Source organism: Colletes gigas, unplaced genomic scaffold, assembly GCF_013123115.1.
Source record: "Colletes gigas isolate AHSC1104 unplaced genomic scaffold, ASM1312311v1 Colletes_gigas_Sc00052, whole genome shotgun sequence".
NCBI lineage: Eukaryota > Metazoa > Arthropoda > Insecta > Hymenoptera > Colletidae > Colletes > Colletes gigas.
Window position 1 is genome coordinate 612,147 of NW_025106681.1, and position 13,644 is coordinate 625,790.

Genomic DNA, 13,644 nt, shown 5'->3' on the forward strand with positions numbered 1-13,644 from the left:
TTAAACGAGTTCTGACTGTCTTACATCTGTTTCTTTTTACAAACATTGCATTTGTGAGTAGTATTAAAATGATTTTCCAGTACCTTGATAATAATAATGTTTGTAATTCGTTGGAAGCATCAAGATATTTACAATAAAAAAACAGACAATTAATATAAATAGATAATTAATTATTTGTCGAGTAAATAAAACAGTAGTGTTTGATGCGTTAATTATAGATAATAACGATTACAATCAGTATCGAATGGAATTAGTTACTGTACGTAGTCTAGATAAGATAAGAACATTTTATGTCAGATGTTCAATTTACTTGTAGCCTAGATGATATTTACTAATCCACGAGTTGTAATATTTCAAAAGTTCAGATTTTTAAACGTACATTTATGATGCTAGGATGCCTGAGCGGTACAGATGGGAATTACCAAGACGAAGTTGTATGATTATATTACGTAAGCTTCGTCGAGGTCGTTTCCAGTAACTGCCCGTGTCGCTCATGTAATCAGTGCATTTAATTACTAGTATCACGTGCGATTAAATACTAGCATAACTAAATTTTGGTCCAGTCGTCAAAAGATACCATCAAGCATGCATTGGCCAATTATATAAACCGACGAGAACCACTTAAAAAATTTAAAAGCGTATCATTGACGGAACAATCGAATCGTATTGCTTTAAAGTTATTTAAGTATATTTCTTTGGTTTTATCTGCGGTATTAACTGATAAATAAATTCTTGATAATAAATATAACAAGTAACATCGTCCATAAAAATATTAATCGAACATTATGTTTTTGCGGAACTAAAAGTATCTGCGCGAGTACAAGTTTGAAACAATTACTTCAGAATGGATAATATTCTGCTTATCGTTCAAGTGGTATTTTCCATTCTTCTTTTATTATTGTACATTTGGTTCGCTAACGCAATTAAAAATCAATCATGCTTGGGTTTGAAACGCGAAATTTCAAGTAAGTATTTTTTCTTTTTTTTTTCAGTTATGAAAATGAGGTAAGTCCAGTTGCTTCATATTATAACAATAAAAATTATTTGCAGGCATTCGTTTCTTACTAAAATTTTGGTGGTCGGAGTATTACATCAATATGAAAAAGAAGAAACAAAAGAATTTGCATAATTGTAGAAAGAATCCTTTAGAAAATTTGGAAATCAAAGATGAAGATGTAAGTATCATTTGTTCAGTTAAATCGATAACTGTCTTTAATAAGAAAATAAATTGAAAATTTTTGACCCTAAGATCAATGAATTTTAATAAAGTTTTTACGAGTAAACGTAGTATGTATTCTTTAATGCATCATCGTGATTTTGATTTATATTCAGAGTAGTAACAGCATGCTCTTCTATGGCACTGATCAGAAAGGAAATTCTGTATTTATTAAATTCTCTTATAGAGGATTTAAAACAGTAGAATTGTCATTACATCTGGCTACATCTGACGGTCGATTATATGTCTTACCTGGTATTAAAATTTTTATTTATCAATCATTTTTACTAGCCTATTGTTAATATGATGTAAACAATAATTTAAAAAACTTTGTTTCAACAGTATATCCTGATACCACATTAATAAGTAATCACAATCAAGAATGGACTGCAGGTGGTCTTAAAATTGAATTATTAAAATCTCAGGAACGTTGGAGAATAGTCTATAATGGTATGCTTAAAAATTTGAATCAAGTTGATGAATGTAGCAATGAGAATATAGACCATATTCGCTTTAACTTCATGTAAGAAACATACTATTCGTAGTAATGTTTAGTCAATTTTGTTAAAAACTAATCAATGTTTTCGTTAGATGTTATACGGAATAATTAATATTTTATCTAGATTCATTGCAAATTTCGAACCATTAAAATGGCCAGATGATTGGAGTTCGAAATTGCATGCAGAAGCATTAGCTCTTGAACCATGGAAGAGCCTCAAATGGATGAACAAGATGTACTGTAGAAATATAAAACTACTTTTATAAATTAGTTTGTTATTTATGTACATTGTCACTCATAAGTATTCCAACATTCAGTTTAACGTTATTGGAAACATTATTGGGCGTCTTCTTTTCTTGGAGTTGTAATAATTTAAAGATTAATCAACGTTTTAGTTAAATGTCCCAATATTTATGAGTGGCAATGTAAACTGAAGAATGTTTTCAATCTTCGCAGAAAATTACTAGAGTACTCAGGTTTTGATCAGTTTGGGTCTATGTTGGGTCAAGTGATATATAGTAATGGAATTGTTTCTACTTTATATTTGCGTGGACTTCATCAACATCGCTGGGGAAAGCACGAGTCTCAAGAGTTTCACGAATCTGTTACTCTGTTTGGTGTAATGCCGCATGGAGCAATATATTATCTCAGTGCGGGCAGCACAAAACATAGTTTTCCACAGTAAATCGAAAAGTTTATCGTAATCGTAAAGTCACGACAACAATTGACGTTCCCTTACTCTATTAAACAATGTTCATTGCAGAATACAGTATGGTCAGTTAAATGATAATAACGAAGAAATTCGTGAGATAGATAATATAGAACTCGCGTTATCTGATTTTACACAAGAGAAATTTATGGAGAATTTGGAATACAAAGTGTGGTTCACAGGTTACTTACAGTTTATATGAAACTCCTAATTTAATAAGATCTGTACTTAATAGTAACATATTTAATTTCAGCCGAAGGTAAAGAGTATAATATTCTTGTAAAACGCGATGACCCGGTAACTTTATATTATGGTCAACCATGTAATTGGGCAAATAAAATTGTGACCGTAAAATTGACGTTAAACGGGAGATCAGGTATTGTGTCTACTACTAAACACAAAACTTTTTCAATTTCACGGAAGAAATACAAATGTGTAAAAATGAATTATTTCGCCTGTAAAGGGTTAACATGCCAAATGTTTTAATAGGTGTTGGATTGATGCAATTATGTTATCCTTACGATGGGCCATGTCAAGCAAAAACGCATACAATATTCCCATCTCTGAAACAACTTCGTACGTGCGTACAAACCAACGATTACGTAGTACATTTCAACGACGAAAATTGTCGAAACGAAAATACTGTTGGTGGGAAAGGATTTTCGCTTGCAACTTTAACTTCAATTAATGATGCAGATGTAAGTAGTGTCACGAACGTCACCCACGATATTGGTTTCTACAAGTATGTAAACGTATGATAATTGTTGTAGGTTATTGTACCAAAGGGATTTTGCGTAACAGTATTTGCCCTTAAAATGCAACTACACGAGCACAATGAATTACAGAAAGTAATTGACGATATTCAGAATGTTTGTGTAGGTAAAAAGGAAGGCGATCTGGAAAAATGCTGCGACGTGTAAATTATATTGATTCTCAATATTATAACTTGTTTATTACTTTATTACCAGGTAAATAATATTTATCATCCGTTTTGTTTCAGAGCCGTTCGTGCTATTCGATTGACTCCTATGATAGCGGAAGTGAAGGAAGCAATTTTGAAAGCATTGAAAGAATTAGAATCTGAAGACAATAATGATAAACTGTACAGATATGCTGTAAGATCTAGTGCTGTTGGCGAAGATAGCGAAGAAACCTCAGCAGCTGGTCAGAATTCAACGTATTTGGGTGTACAAGGCGCAGATAATATTATCAAGAATGTAGCCATGTGTTGGGCAAGTTTATTTTCATACCAAAGTGTCAAATACAGGTAACTCGATGTTTTTAACTAGACCATTGCCTATAAAATGACCATAAATATCTGTCGATGTTAGGAAACAACATGGTGCGTTTGTAAAAGCATCTATGGGAGTTTGCGTACAAAAAATGGTGAATGCTGATGCTGCTGGTGTTATGTTTACCAGACATCCAACCACCGGAGATCCCTCAAACATGGTTATCACGGCTAATTATGGTTTGGGAGAGGTATGATTATACTAGCATTCAATCGTTTAGTCGTGAAAGACAAACTGACCACATGTATCTTCTTTGATTCGCCTAGACTGTCGTGTCGGCAACGGTTGAACCGGACACGATAATCGTTCATAAAAGTTGGGACAACAAGTTCACTGTAAAAAGTTTAACAGTAGGAAATAAACAGCAAAAAATGTTAGCAAGCAGCGATGGAGTGGTGACGATCAATTTAGACGACAAAGAGAATAAAGCTGTTTGTGTTTCGGAGGAGACTGTTCTTCGATTAGCCGCCATAGGAGCAAAGTTGGAAACTCTGTTCGGCAGTGCACGAGACATAGAATGGGCAGTGATCGATGAAAAGATTTATTTACTCCAAGCACGACCTATCACCACATTGTACGCGTGGACGGAGTTTGAGTTGAAACACGAATTGGATATGGGTGTGCCCAGCGACATAGACATGCTTATCTTTTCCAACGTAGGCGAAGTGCTTCCATACCCGATATCACCTTTAACGCTTTCAGTTATTATATACGGATTAAATAAATCAGCGAAGGAAGTAAAAGCAACGTCCAGTCGTCGATGTATGAACGTAATAGCAATGAAATGCCTCATAAATTATTACAATGTAAGTTACTTCGTGAATTTCATATACAGTAGGTCGGGGTTCCGCATTTAAAATTAACAATTTATTCGTATCGATCGTAGACATTTTTAGAATATCCGACCAAAGAAATTTCAATTACGCACAAAATGGCCGATATAGCTGTTAGCGGAACCGTTATAATAACACCAGAGATTCATAGAATTGCTTGCGAAAGAAACAGCTTGGCTACTCCACGTCAACAATTTACATCACTTTGTAGAATGATAAAAGAAGCGATGAAGAATAGTGCAGTGGAGAAAGCTGCCAAAGAAATTGATCAAAATTTTGTTCTGAACACTGAACATTTTCATACTGCACATAGTTTATACAATGAGATCAATGATAATTTTCCTGTATATTTGGAGGTAAATCATCGAATATTGTAGAATTTTGTAACTGTTGAAATATACATTGATATTTTCAGGTATCGAAATATCATATGCATACATCAAGAGTCAGTATTTCTTATCAAATTTTTACATTGTCGCTATTGACAAGTGGTTATGAAGATATCGTACCAGATCATTTGTTAGACATTTCAGTATTGTTAAGCTCTTGTAGCGATATCATTAGCGGCGAAGTGCTAACGATGCTTAAGAAAATAGTGAATTACATCAGGACAGATAAAAAAGATGAGGAATTTCGAGAATTGGATCCTAAGGAGGCTATTAATTGGCTGGAAGTCAATTGTTTGCCAGCAGCAAGAGAATTTGAAAACCTTCTTAAAAAACATGGACATAGGTGTATCCAAGAAATGGATTTTATCTCCGAGCCCTGGGCCTTTAAGCCCGAGAATCTTATCATCACGCTTCAGGTAAATCAAATTGTATTACCCAATTTTTAATTTCTCAGTAGTGCATATACTGTTTTATGTTTGTAAAAATTATTAAGTGTACAAATGAATAATCCAAATTATCTTAAGCAGTTATAAAATCAAGTTTAAAGTCAATAGATTTTCCTGCTCTTTTGCGGTCATATAGCGTTGACATATAGTTAGTTAAAACAAAAGATAGTTTAACGAAAGGCCCAACATAACCTTCAAAAGTATTCGATTCAGTAGAGTCGAAAATGGCAACAGATAAGGTGCATATCCGACACTGCATTCTTTACGAATTTCAACAAGGGAAATTGGAACAAGTGGATTTGTTCCTTTCTCGGTGAAGGTGTTGTATCGTATGATGTGTGCGCATTTTGGTTTAGGCGGTTTAAAAACGGTGATTTGAGTCTAATCGACAAACAACGCCCTGGAGGCCCTTGGAAGTGCGACAATGATGATTCGGAACAACTGTTCACTGAGAATACGGCACAAACGCAAAAAGAACTTGCAGAGCAGTTAGGAGTAACCCAGCAAATGATTTCCAAACGCCTACGTGAGATGGGAAAGATCCAGAAAGAAGGAAAATGGGTTACGCATAAACTCACTGCAACCAACAAAAATCAACGAGTGGCAGCATGTCTTTTTCATCTCAATAAGAAGCGTCGAAAGTCTTTCTTGTGGAAAATCGTTATGGGCGATGAGAAGTGGATACCCTATGTCAATCCAAAACGCAGAAAGTCATGGGTAAATCCCGGCGAAGCATTAACATTGGTTGCAATACCCAATTGCTTCGGAAAGAAGGTTCTTCTCTGCATTTGGTGGGATACCAAGGGCGTGGTTTATTACGAGTTGTTGAAACCCGGGTGAAACAGTTACTGCGGACTGCTACCAATGACTATTAATTTGCTTGAGTCAAGCATTGGAACGAAAACGTCCGTATACTGGCAAAGAAGAACGTCCAGTGAAATTGTTGCATGACAACGCCAAGCCCACATATTGCTTCCCATACAAAAGACACCATAATGAGTCTTGGCTGGGACGTCTTGCAGCACCCGGCGTATTCACCAGACATTGCTCCATTCGATTATCACCTGTTCCGGTCGATGCAACACGCCTTATCCGATATGTACTTCCAATCAGTGGATGAGATCCGAAAATGACTTGACGACTTTATCGGGTCCAAAAATGTAAAATTTTTCCGAGATGGCATTCATCAGCTGCCTAAAATATAGCTTAAAGTTATAGAAAATAACGGCAAATACTTTGATTGAACAATTCAATTTACTTTTTTTTAAAATAAACATTAAATGTGGCTGAAAAAATTGGATTATTCATTTGTACATCTAATAATATACATAAATTACAGTCTCAGAATGTGTGACTCAATGAGTAAAATGCGATAGAAAAAAAATTTGACCATAAATGTAAATTTAACATTAATGATAATATGTTTATTAGACGATGATGACGTCGTCAGAAACGAGCAATTCCAAGAAAACACTTAATGCGGAAGAAACGGTAGCGTCTTTAAAGACGCCGAAATCATGGATTGTTAAGTTGCTTTTAAAGAAACTCGTACCACTTTTTAGAGATGCTGTTGTACGTAGAGAAATGACGAAAGCCATATTCGTAAATGTCATACACAAATTTAGGTTGGCATACATAAGACTGGGAAAGCTGATGGTTCTAGAGGAATATTTACCCAGTGCGGATCTTATATTCTTTTTAACAAACGACGAAATAGGACAACTGTTGAATCATCGTAACACAACGTTTGTTCAAAAGTAATTGACTATATCGGTATTTGGAGCTCTATTATTTCTTGATACGATCATAATCGGCGATGCGTTTTCACAAATTTTTATAGAGCATTCCATAGAAGAAGGATCTTCCCACGATTGAGAGAACTTCAGTATTCGGAATTCAATATTGGAATACCAATTCCAATAAAGGTACTGTATAGAGTTATAAGGATAAATCTATTTTTTTATGCACAACATATGTTTTTATAATAGTAATGCTATTATTGAGCCCTATTCAATGAAAGCCTTTCAAGGTTTTCTTTTACTAGGTGCATACTGCAATGTTTGCTCAATGACAATTCAAAATCAATTTCCACATTCGTAGTCTACCCTTGTTAGATACTAAAAGCCAGCGTTTCCACATTCTAGGATGATTTAGATATGATAATGTCTGACGAATCTGTGAAAGTTCAAGGAACACCGGTGTGCGGTGGTTCTGTACGCAACAGAGCGTGCGTGATAACAGACTTATCGGATGCACAAAAGATACAAAACGGCGATATTTTAATTACTTACGCCACCGATATAGCTTGGAGCCCGTATTTCGCGTTACTGAGTGGTATAGTCACGGAATTGGGTGGACTTATAAGCCATGGAGCTGTGGTAGCTAGAGAATATGGACTGCCTTGTATAATTAACGCCAAGAGAGCTACGCATATGTTTCAAACAGGTGATGCGTCATTGTATCATTTAAAAAAACCAAATCAATAGACTGCACTGTAATTTAAATCCGTTTTTAGGTGACACCGTGTTACTAACCGCAGATACTGGAATTTTGCAACTAGTGAAAAGGCGCGACCAAAAAGATGCAGAGTCATGCAAATGATATTCCCCAATGCAAATATAATATTTTTGTACAAATATTGCATTACATTTCTGTTGAGATATTACAATGTCTATCCTCGACCGTTATAGTTTTCTTATGTATGTGTGTGCTGGAACGTTCTCGTCGATATATCGATCGGGGAACCATGCAGACGGAAAGTCCCCGTTAGGTTTTTGTTTTCCAAATATGGTTACCGGGCGGCTGCAGCGTGGCACGCGCCGGCAGTCCTTCCAGAGCCTCGAATGTGAAATGATCACGGTCTTTATTTTCTTTATATAATTAAATCAAACCTTTTACCTTTCGGTTCATTTATTTAATATCCTAACCGCAACAATTTCAATAACAAGCAACACTTCTATTTCGCGCATGTCACGTGTGCTTTTATTTAAATTTACATTTCAGGACGATATTTGTTAAGTTTACCCAAGACAATAGCAATTGAATTTGGAGACTGGAATACAGAGAATGCTATTGTAACGGTATAAAAATACAACGGTCAACGTAATAAATTACTTACTTAGTTCTTTAAGTTACTACTACAGTTATACAGTGGTAACGCGATTAGGATCAGCCACCATTGTTGGAGTATTACTTGTTGTATCACTGGCAAGACACGATAATTGCAACTGCATGGACGTTGCCACTTTCGATAGCAGCATATCGATACGCATTCGATCTTCTTTGCTGACGGGTTGGGGTATCGCGTCCAAAGCTTCCTCGAAGAAATTTCTATCGATCAAAAGTTACGTTGAATATCTATACTGTAATTATAAGATTTGAAGTTTCAGGAATGACTAGAACGAGGATAATTACTTGGCTCTAGTTGTACTATAAGATTGCAAGGCATTTCGTAGAAGTATGATGTCAGTTCGTGCTTGTACAATCCCCGCAGGTCGAAATTGCGTGACACAGGACATAAGTCTGGCAAGCTCCTCTGCTACTGTTTCTACAATATGGGACAGTACCCGTTGCAACAGAGCTGGTGCAACGCGACGCACCTATGAAGAAATAAATCATGATAATGATCGCTTCGTTACAATTCGATACTAGCAAGGAGACATACCAAAGCGTGATCTCGCTTTTCTAATGAACTCGTAGTGCAGTAATAATACTTAAAATACCGAAACTGATGATATACGACTTTAGGCATAAATGGTTAATAGTTAATGGATATTTTAAAATTTTGAAGGATTAGGTCTGGGTTAGGTTAGGTTTATATCGACTTCGGTATTTCAAGCTCCATCACTGCGAAAAAGTCCATTAACCCCTTGCACTATTTTCACGAGTCTGACTCGTGATGACAATTTTAAGCCAAACTTGAATATCACGAGTCAGGCTCGTTGTTCAATTTCACGTCAAACGTGAATAACACGAGTCTGACTTGTAATCGACATTTTCTCAAAACATGAATATCACGAGTCGAACTCGTAAATATCGATATTCCGTCGATCGACATATCGTGTTTCAAGTTCCGATCATTCGAGCGTATGGGTTAGGCACGGCTTCTTCCGAATTTCAGAGTAGTGCAAGGGGTTAAAAAGCATCACGTTTGGACATGATTGCTTATAAAGATAAAATGATAAATGGTTAAATACTTCTGCATGAACTGCAATTAAATTCGCCAGTATTTCCTGTGCGTACGGTCTCACGTGAGTCGGTTCAGTTTCAAAATCCCATTCCAAACCACCGAGGTACATGCTTGGTTCAATCGTACCGACCAATGGGTCGCAACGACGTTCCAAGTACGCGTCCAACACGGCAGTGTCTAATGTTTCCAGTTGCGTCCAATCGGAATTCCATCCGACCGCATTCGATAAACTCGGGTAATCCAGGTCCTTTGCCGAGGCTCCGATTTTTGGTAGGATGGTGTTCAGTGTATAACGAATATTACTTAATGAAATCAAGAGGCATTGTTCCCATGTCTGATAACAAATTCAGAAGTAACGCTAAAATACAGCATCAACTTCAAAAGATGTTACAAATTGAATTTGTTTACTGTTCGCTGAAAAAGTCCACTATTCGTACTACTAATTTTCGATCACCCTGTGTGATGAAAGACTTACCGGGCCTTGATGTTTATTGCCCTTGTTCGTATAGCCTGAAGGGGAACCGACTAGTTGAGATACCGACTGTTCGTCATCCTCTAGAGCTTCCTCGCAACCACTAAATGCCAGTTGTTGTAAACATCGCGCGAACGACGTAAACAACGTTTTAATAGAGTTATAGTATAGCTGTTGATGGACAGGGTTAGCGAATAATGCTCCTTCTCGAGGACCGCAGGCAACTACCGTGTCTCGTGCTCGCGTTGAAACTTCCGTGGTCATTTCCTCGAACAGATATGGCTGTTTACAATTAGAAATTATATATTCGATCAACAAATGGCTGTGCAAAAATTCTGACATACGAAATTAAATACGTACCACTCTTGTAACACCACCGTCTTCGTTCAAGTACTCAATCTGCCAAGTTTCTTTCTTGTACAAAGCTGCTATGTTCTCCGCCGTTTGTTTAAATAGAGCAGCGAAGCACTGCAATCTATATAACAATTCTTCGTTTATTGTAGAACAAAGATGTATGATATTTATCACAAAAAAATAAAATCGTACCTCAGATCCAGTATAAGTTTTCCGAAAATGTCTAGTGCGTCGCTTGGCAAATCCAAATGGATCAATGAAGCATACATCTGTCTGATTCTACGCAAGATATGCAAAAGCCATACTGCGTCTAAATCATTGCTACACGTGTTCCTCATGGCTTCCATGGCATACTGCATGCTCGACAGCACTAAATTCTGCATTAAAATTATTAATTACGTAAACAAACGTTCCGTCTTTAAAGAATTTTAATCTTACAGGGGAAGACTATGGATGTGGAAATTTTTAACGATCGACTTCCACATTCTCCCCTTATTAGATAAATTTTTGATAAACGTTAAATTACTTTGAAGGGCGTTTGTTTCTCTGCGTCCACGGCAACGTGCAACTGTCCTGTGAAATAACTTTGACCTAATCTCCACAAATCTGGCAGCTGTTCGACGACAACGTCGCAAATTGCTTCGATACACGATATTTGCGGCGGAACAGCAGATCCATCGTTTTTGTTCGATTTCAATTGCTTATTGATCTGCATTAATTTTGCTTTGTTCAAATCATCACCACTCGAATAATCTATTTCCAAATGTTCTTGCGCGCAACCGGTGATACTTTTCTTCAAATAATTCGCGTGTGATACTGGAAAATGTAATTATCAGCATTTTACTGCGTACAATAATACTATTATGTGTAGCAATGGGAATTTTTTTAAACAATAAACGCAAGACACCATTCTAGCATTGGAGATTCCAATGCTGACGGCACGCTCCTCGTTCATAGTGATGTAAAATGGCAAAAAAAAATCCTACGCGTATTGTTTATATATAGAGATACACGAGTATGAAATACGCGGATATCAGTGTTGGACAAAAATTTATTTCGAATAACGTATAAAATCAATTTATTCCTTATTCTGTATTAGTTTCAAATGCAGAGCAATGAAGCGAATGAATAAAATTTCATCTGTTATTCCCTATTTAAATAGATTTATTCGAACACCCAACACTAACGAGTACACGTGCGTGCATTTCAATACACTTGTCTATCTATGTCTGAAATAGACGTCGTAAACCAAACCAAACCCATAATCTCTAATTAATACCTATTGCATCCCAAGCTGGATCTCCTTCAGCTTCTAAATTAACAAGATTTCTAATAATCTTTTTATGTTCCTCCAAACTGAATGGCATTTCTTCTAGCTTCTTTCTCAAAAATACTTTAAGCATTTCAACTCTATCGTCGATTTCTTGTAACAATTGTTTAAATACTTCGATCTCTGTGTTTTTGAATAAATTCTTTACTCTGGCGTAATCATTGATTACGAGATCGTAATTGCCTCGTTTTATGTTCTTTTCTATATTAATTGGCATACAAAAGAGGAACTTGTATCGCTGTGTTACGGCTAGAGCGTTTCTTGTCGCATCGGCTCTGTCTCTTCTTGCTAATACATCGTCAAATAATTTATTAGCCTCTGACATGGACTGCTGAATAGCTTTTTCTAATTTCACAGTAGGGTCTGTACCATAATTTTTAATATCAGTTTCAAATTGTTCTTTTAATAACATTATTGTATCTAGTTGCTCCATTACCGACCCTACATTGGCCTTGAAAAGTTACAGAAAGGAGTGAGTAACAGTGTATAAATGTATGTTATTCCTGTTATTAATTTAATTACCTTCAAAAATGATAACTGACCCTCCTTCTGAGAATTCACTTTTCTTTTAAGATATGCCAATCCAGCTTTTAAGTCCTCAAATGTGGTGGCATGATGATGCTGTAATAAAAACCAACCAGGATGAAACTTTTCACTGGTAAGATCTCCACTACCTTCTCCAAATAGTTCTATTAGCTCATCTTCAGGAAATTTTTTGCTGCAAAGAAACAGATAAAGTTGCCTGTGTCAACAAAAAAGTATAAAATAAACTCACTCATTGCCTTCTACGCTCAGACCGAGAGGATCTTCCTGTTGATAATTTGTTGGTGATAATGTTCTTCTTCCCCATACAAAACTTTGCATTGGAGCTTCTTCCACCCATACTGCTGACTCTTTCATGGGACCTATAGTTTCATGATAACCACGGAATTGTACAGTAGAAGTTCCTTGTCCTCCACTACGTGTGGTTACTATGATGTCACCACGACCTTTACAAGGTCCTGATCTGGCAATAATTTTATTATTCGATTTCCATTCCGCGGACAGGAGACAATCGCACCCGCATATTGTTAGACCTACAAAAATTAAACGTTACATTCGTTTTAGTGAAAATTTGGTTTTTTAAGTACTTTTTCTAAGCGAAACTAACCTACGAGATCCTGGACTTTGTTTCCCAGGAATTCTCCGCGAACAATTACGCGGGTTCCTGGTGGTCCTTCCTTAGGTGATATTCCCGTTACCACCGGCGGAGGACCCATCTTCCCGATTATAGTTTAATACAAAATTCCTTCTATCTTCGTACAAGTAAATATCGATCACGCATAGTTCTAACCTCGATCATTGATCCGTGATTCAAAGTTCTACTTTTGAAACATTTTGCAAATAGATACACTACTTCATGTTTGACTTTTTCAAATCTTTCCTAGAACCGAATTTGTCTGATGTTTATTACTAGGACAAGACATGGGTGTATAGGTTAGAGAGAAAAAAAAAATTGACGCCTGTCAAAATAAATGACGACTGATATAGATATCAATGACAGAGGCGGCCATTGAGGCAGGGATACATGAGGGGTAAATTTAGAAAAACTAGAACTTCTGGTTTTTCCATAATTTTTTCTATGAAACATAAATACGTTATTTATGCACCTGATCCTCTTTTTACACATTGAAAGTGTACTGTACAATTCAAAATCGCATAAAAAGAATTGTGCAAATGTTGATTAATAGGAATACAACTAGAACTTAATATTAAGATGATTTTTTCTTATACAATCATTTACCTAGGTAAAATATTTTTTCTAATTACGAATGAATTTAAAAAAATTATCAATATATGTATATACATATTTATAATGTTACATTATGAATGATACTCTTATTTTTACTATACAAAATGGAGCGTACAAGTAAGA

At 36.0% G+C, this 13,644-nt stretch overlaps 2 protein-coding genes across 5 annotated transcripts; one reads left to right on the top strand and one right to left on the bottom strand.

Annotated features, from left to right (window-relative positions):
* Positions 1-375: 375 nt before the first annotated feature.
* On the top strand, positions 376-8,349 carry LOC122403425 (putative phosphoenolpyruvate synthase). 2 transcript variants are annotated; one of them, XM_043406943.1, is made up of 20 exons: positions 376-965; positions 1,051-1,175; positions 1,333-1,471; positions 1,559-1,739; positions 1,840-1,950; positions 2,172-2,396; positions 2,479-2,606; positions 2,678-2,800; positions 2,914-3,122; positions 3,195-3,340; positions 3,425-3,691; positions 3,756-3,906; positions 3,983-4,522; positions 4,603-4,905; positions 4,965-5,354; positions 6,816-7,141; positions 7,225-7,309; positions 7,529-7,829; positions 7,900-8,030; positions 8,318-8,349. In XM_043406943.1, exons 1-19 carry the CDS (start codon positions 845-847, stop codon positions 7,983-7,985), a joined length of 3,957 nt encoding a protein of 1,318 aa, XP_043262878.1. In that variant the 5' UTR covers positions 376-844; the 3' UTR covers positions 7,986-8,030; positions 8,318-8,349. The 2 variants fall into 2 exon arrangements, with proteins under 2 accessions (XP_043262878.1, XP_043262879.1); XM_043406944.1 differs by lacking the exons at positions 376-965; positions 1,051-1,175; positions 1,333-1,471; positions 8,318-8,349 and having other exon boundaries at positions 1,584-1,666; positions 7,900-8,036.
* Positions 8,092-13,238, bottom strand: LOC122403426 (exocyst complex component 2). 3 transcript variants are annotated; one of them, XM_043406946.1, is made up of 12 exons: positions 12,880-13,238; positions 12,505-12,805; positions 12,252-12,447; positions 11,679-12,180; positions 10,926-11,215; positions 10,592-10,776; positions 10,406-10,520; positions 10,049-10,327; positions 9,581-9,907; positions 8,799-8,983; positions 8,503-8,714; positions 8,092-8,222 (listed from the first exon to the last, which is right to left on the bottom strand). In XM_043406946.1, exons 1-11 carry the CDS (start codon positions 12,986-12,988, stop codon positions 8,528-8,530), a joined length of 2,676 nt encoding a protein of 891 aa, XP_043262881.1. In that variant the 5' UTR covers positions 12,989-13,238; the 3' UTR covers positions 8,092-8,222; positions 8,503-8,527. The 3 variants fall into 3 exon arrangements, with proteins under 3 accessions (XP_043262881.1, XP_043262882.1, XP_043262880.1); XM_043406947.1 differs by lacking the exon at positions 8,092-8,222 and adding an exon at positions 8,348-8,436; XM_043406945.1 differs by lacking the exon at positions 8,092-8,222 and having other exon boundaries at positions 8,353-8,714.
* Between the last annotated feature and the right edge of the window lie 406 nt (positions 13,239-13,644).

Bases quoted from the DNA above. Each gene is read 5' to 3' on its own strand.
- LOC122403425 (XM_043406943.1), top strand. From the start codon at position 845: ATGGATAATATTCTGCTTATCGTTCAAGTGGTATTTTCCATTCTTCTT. The intron at 1,740-1,839 runs GTAAGAAACATA...TATTTTATCTAG, and splicing joins CATATTCGCTTTAACTTCAT to ATTCATTGCAAATTTCGAAC. The intron at 3,907-3,982 runs GTATGATTATAC...TGATTCGCCTAG, and splicing joins CTAATTATGGTTTGGGAGAG to ACTGTCGTGTCGGCAACGGT.
- LOC122403426 (XM_043406946.1), bottom strand. From the start codon at position 12,988: ATGGGTCCTCCGCCGGTGGTAACGGGAATATCACCTAAGGAAGGACCA. The intron at 12,181-12,251 runs GTAATTAAATTA...TAACTTTTCAAG, and splicing joins GTCAGTTATCATTTTTGAAG to GCCAATGTAGGGTCGGTAAT. The intron at 8,984-9,580 runs GTATTTAACCAT...ATTTCTTCATAG, and splicing joins TAATTGCAGTTCATGCAGAA to GTGCGTCGCGTTGCACCAGC.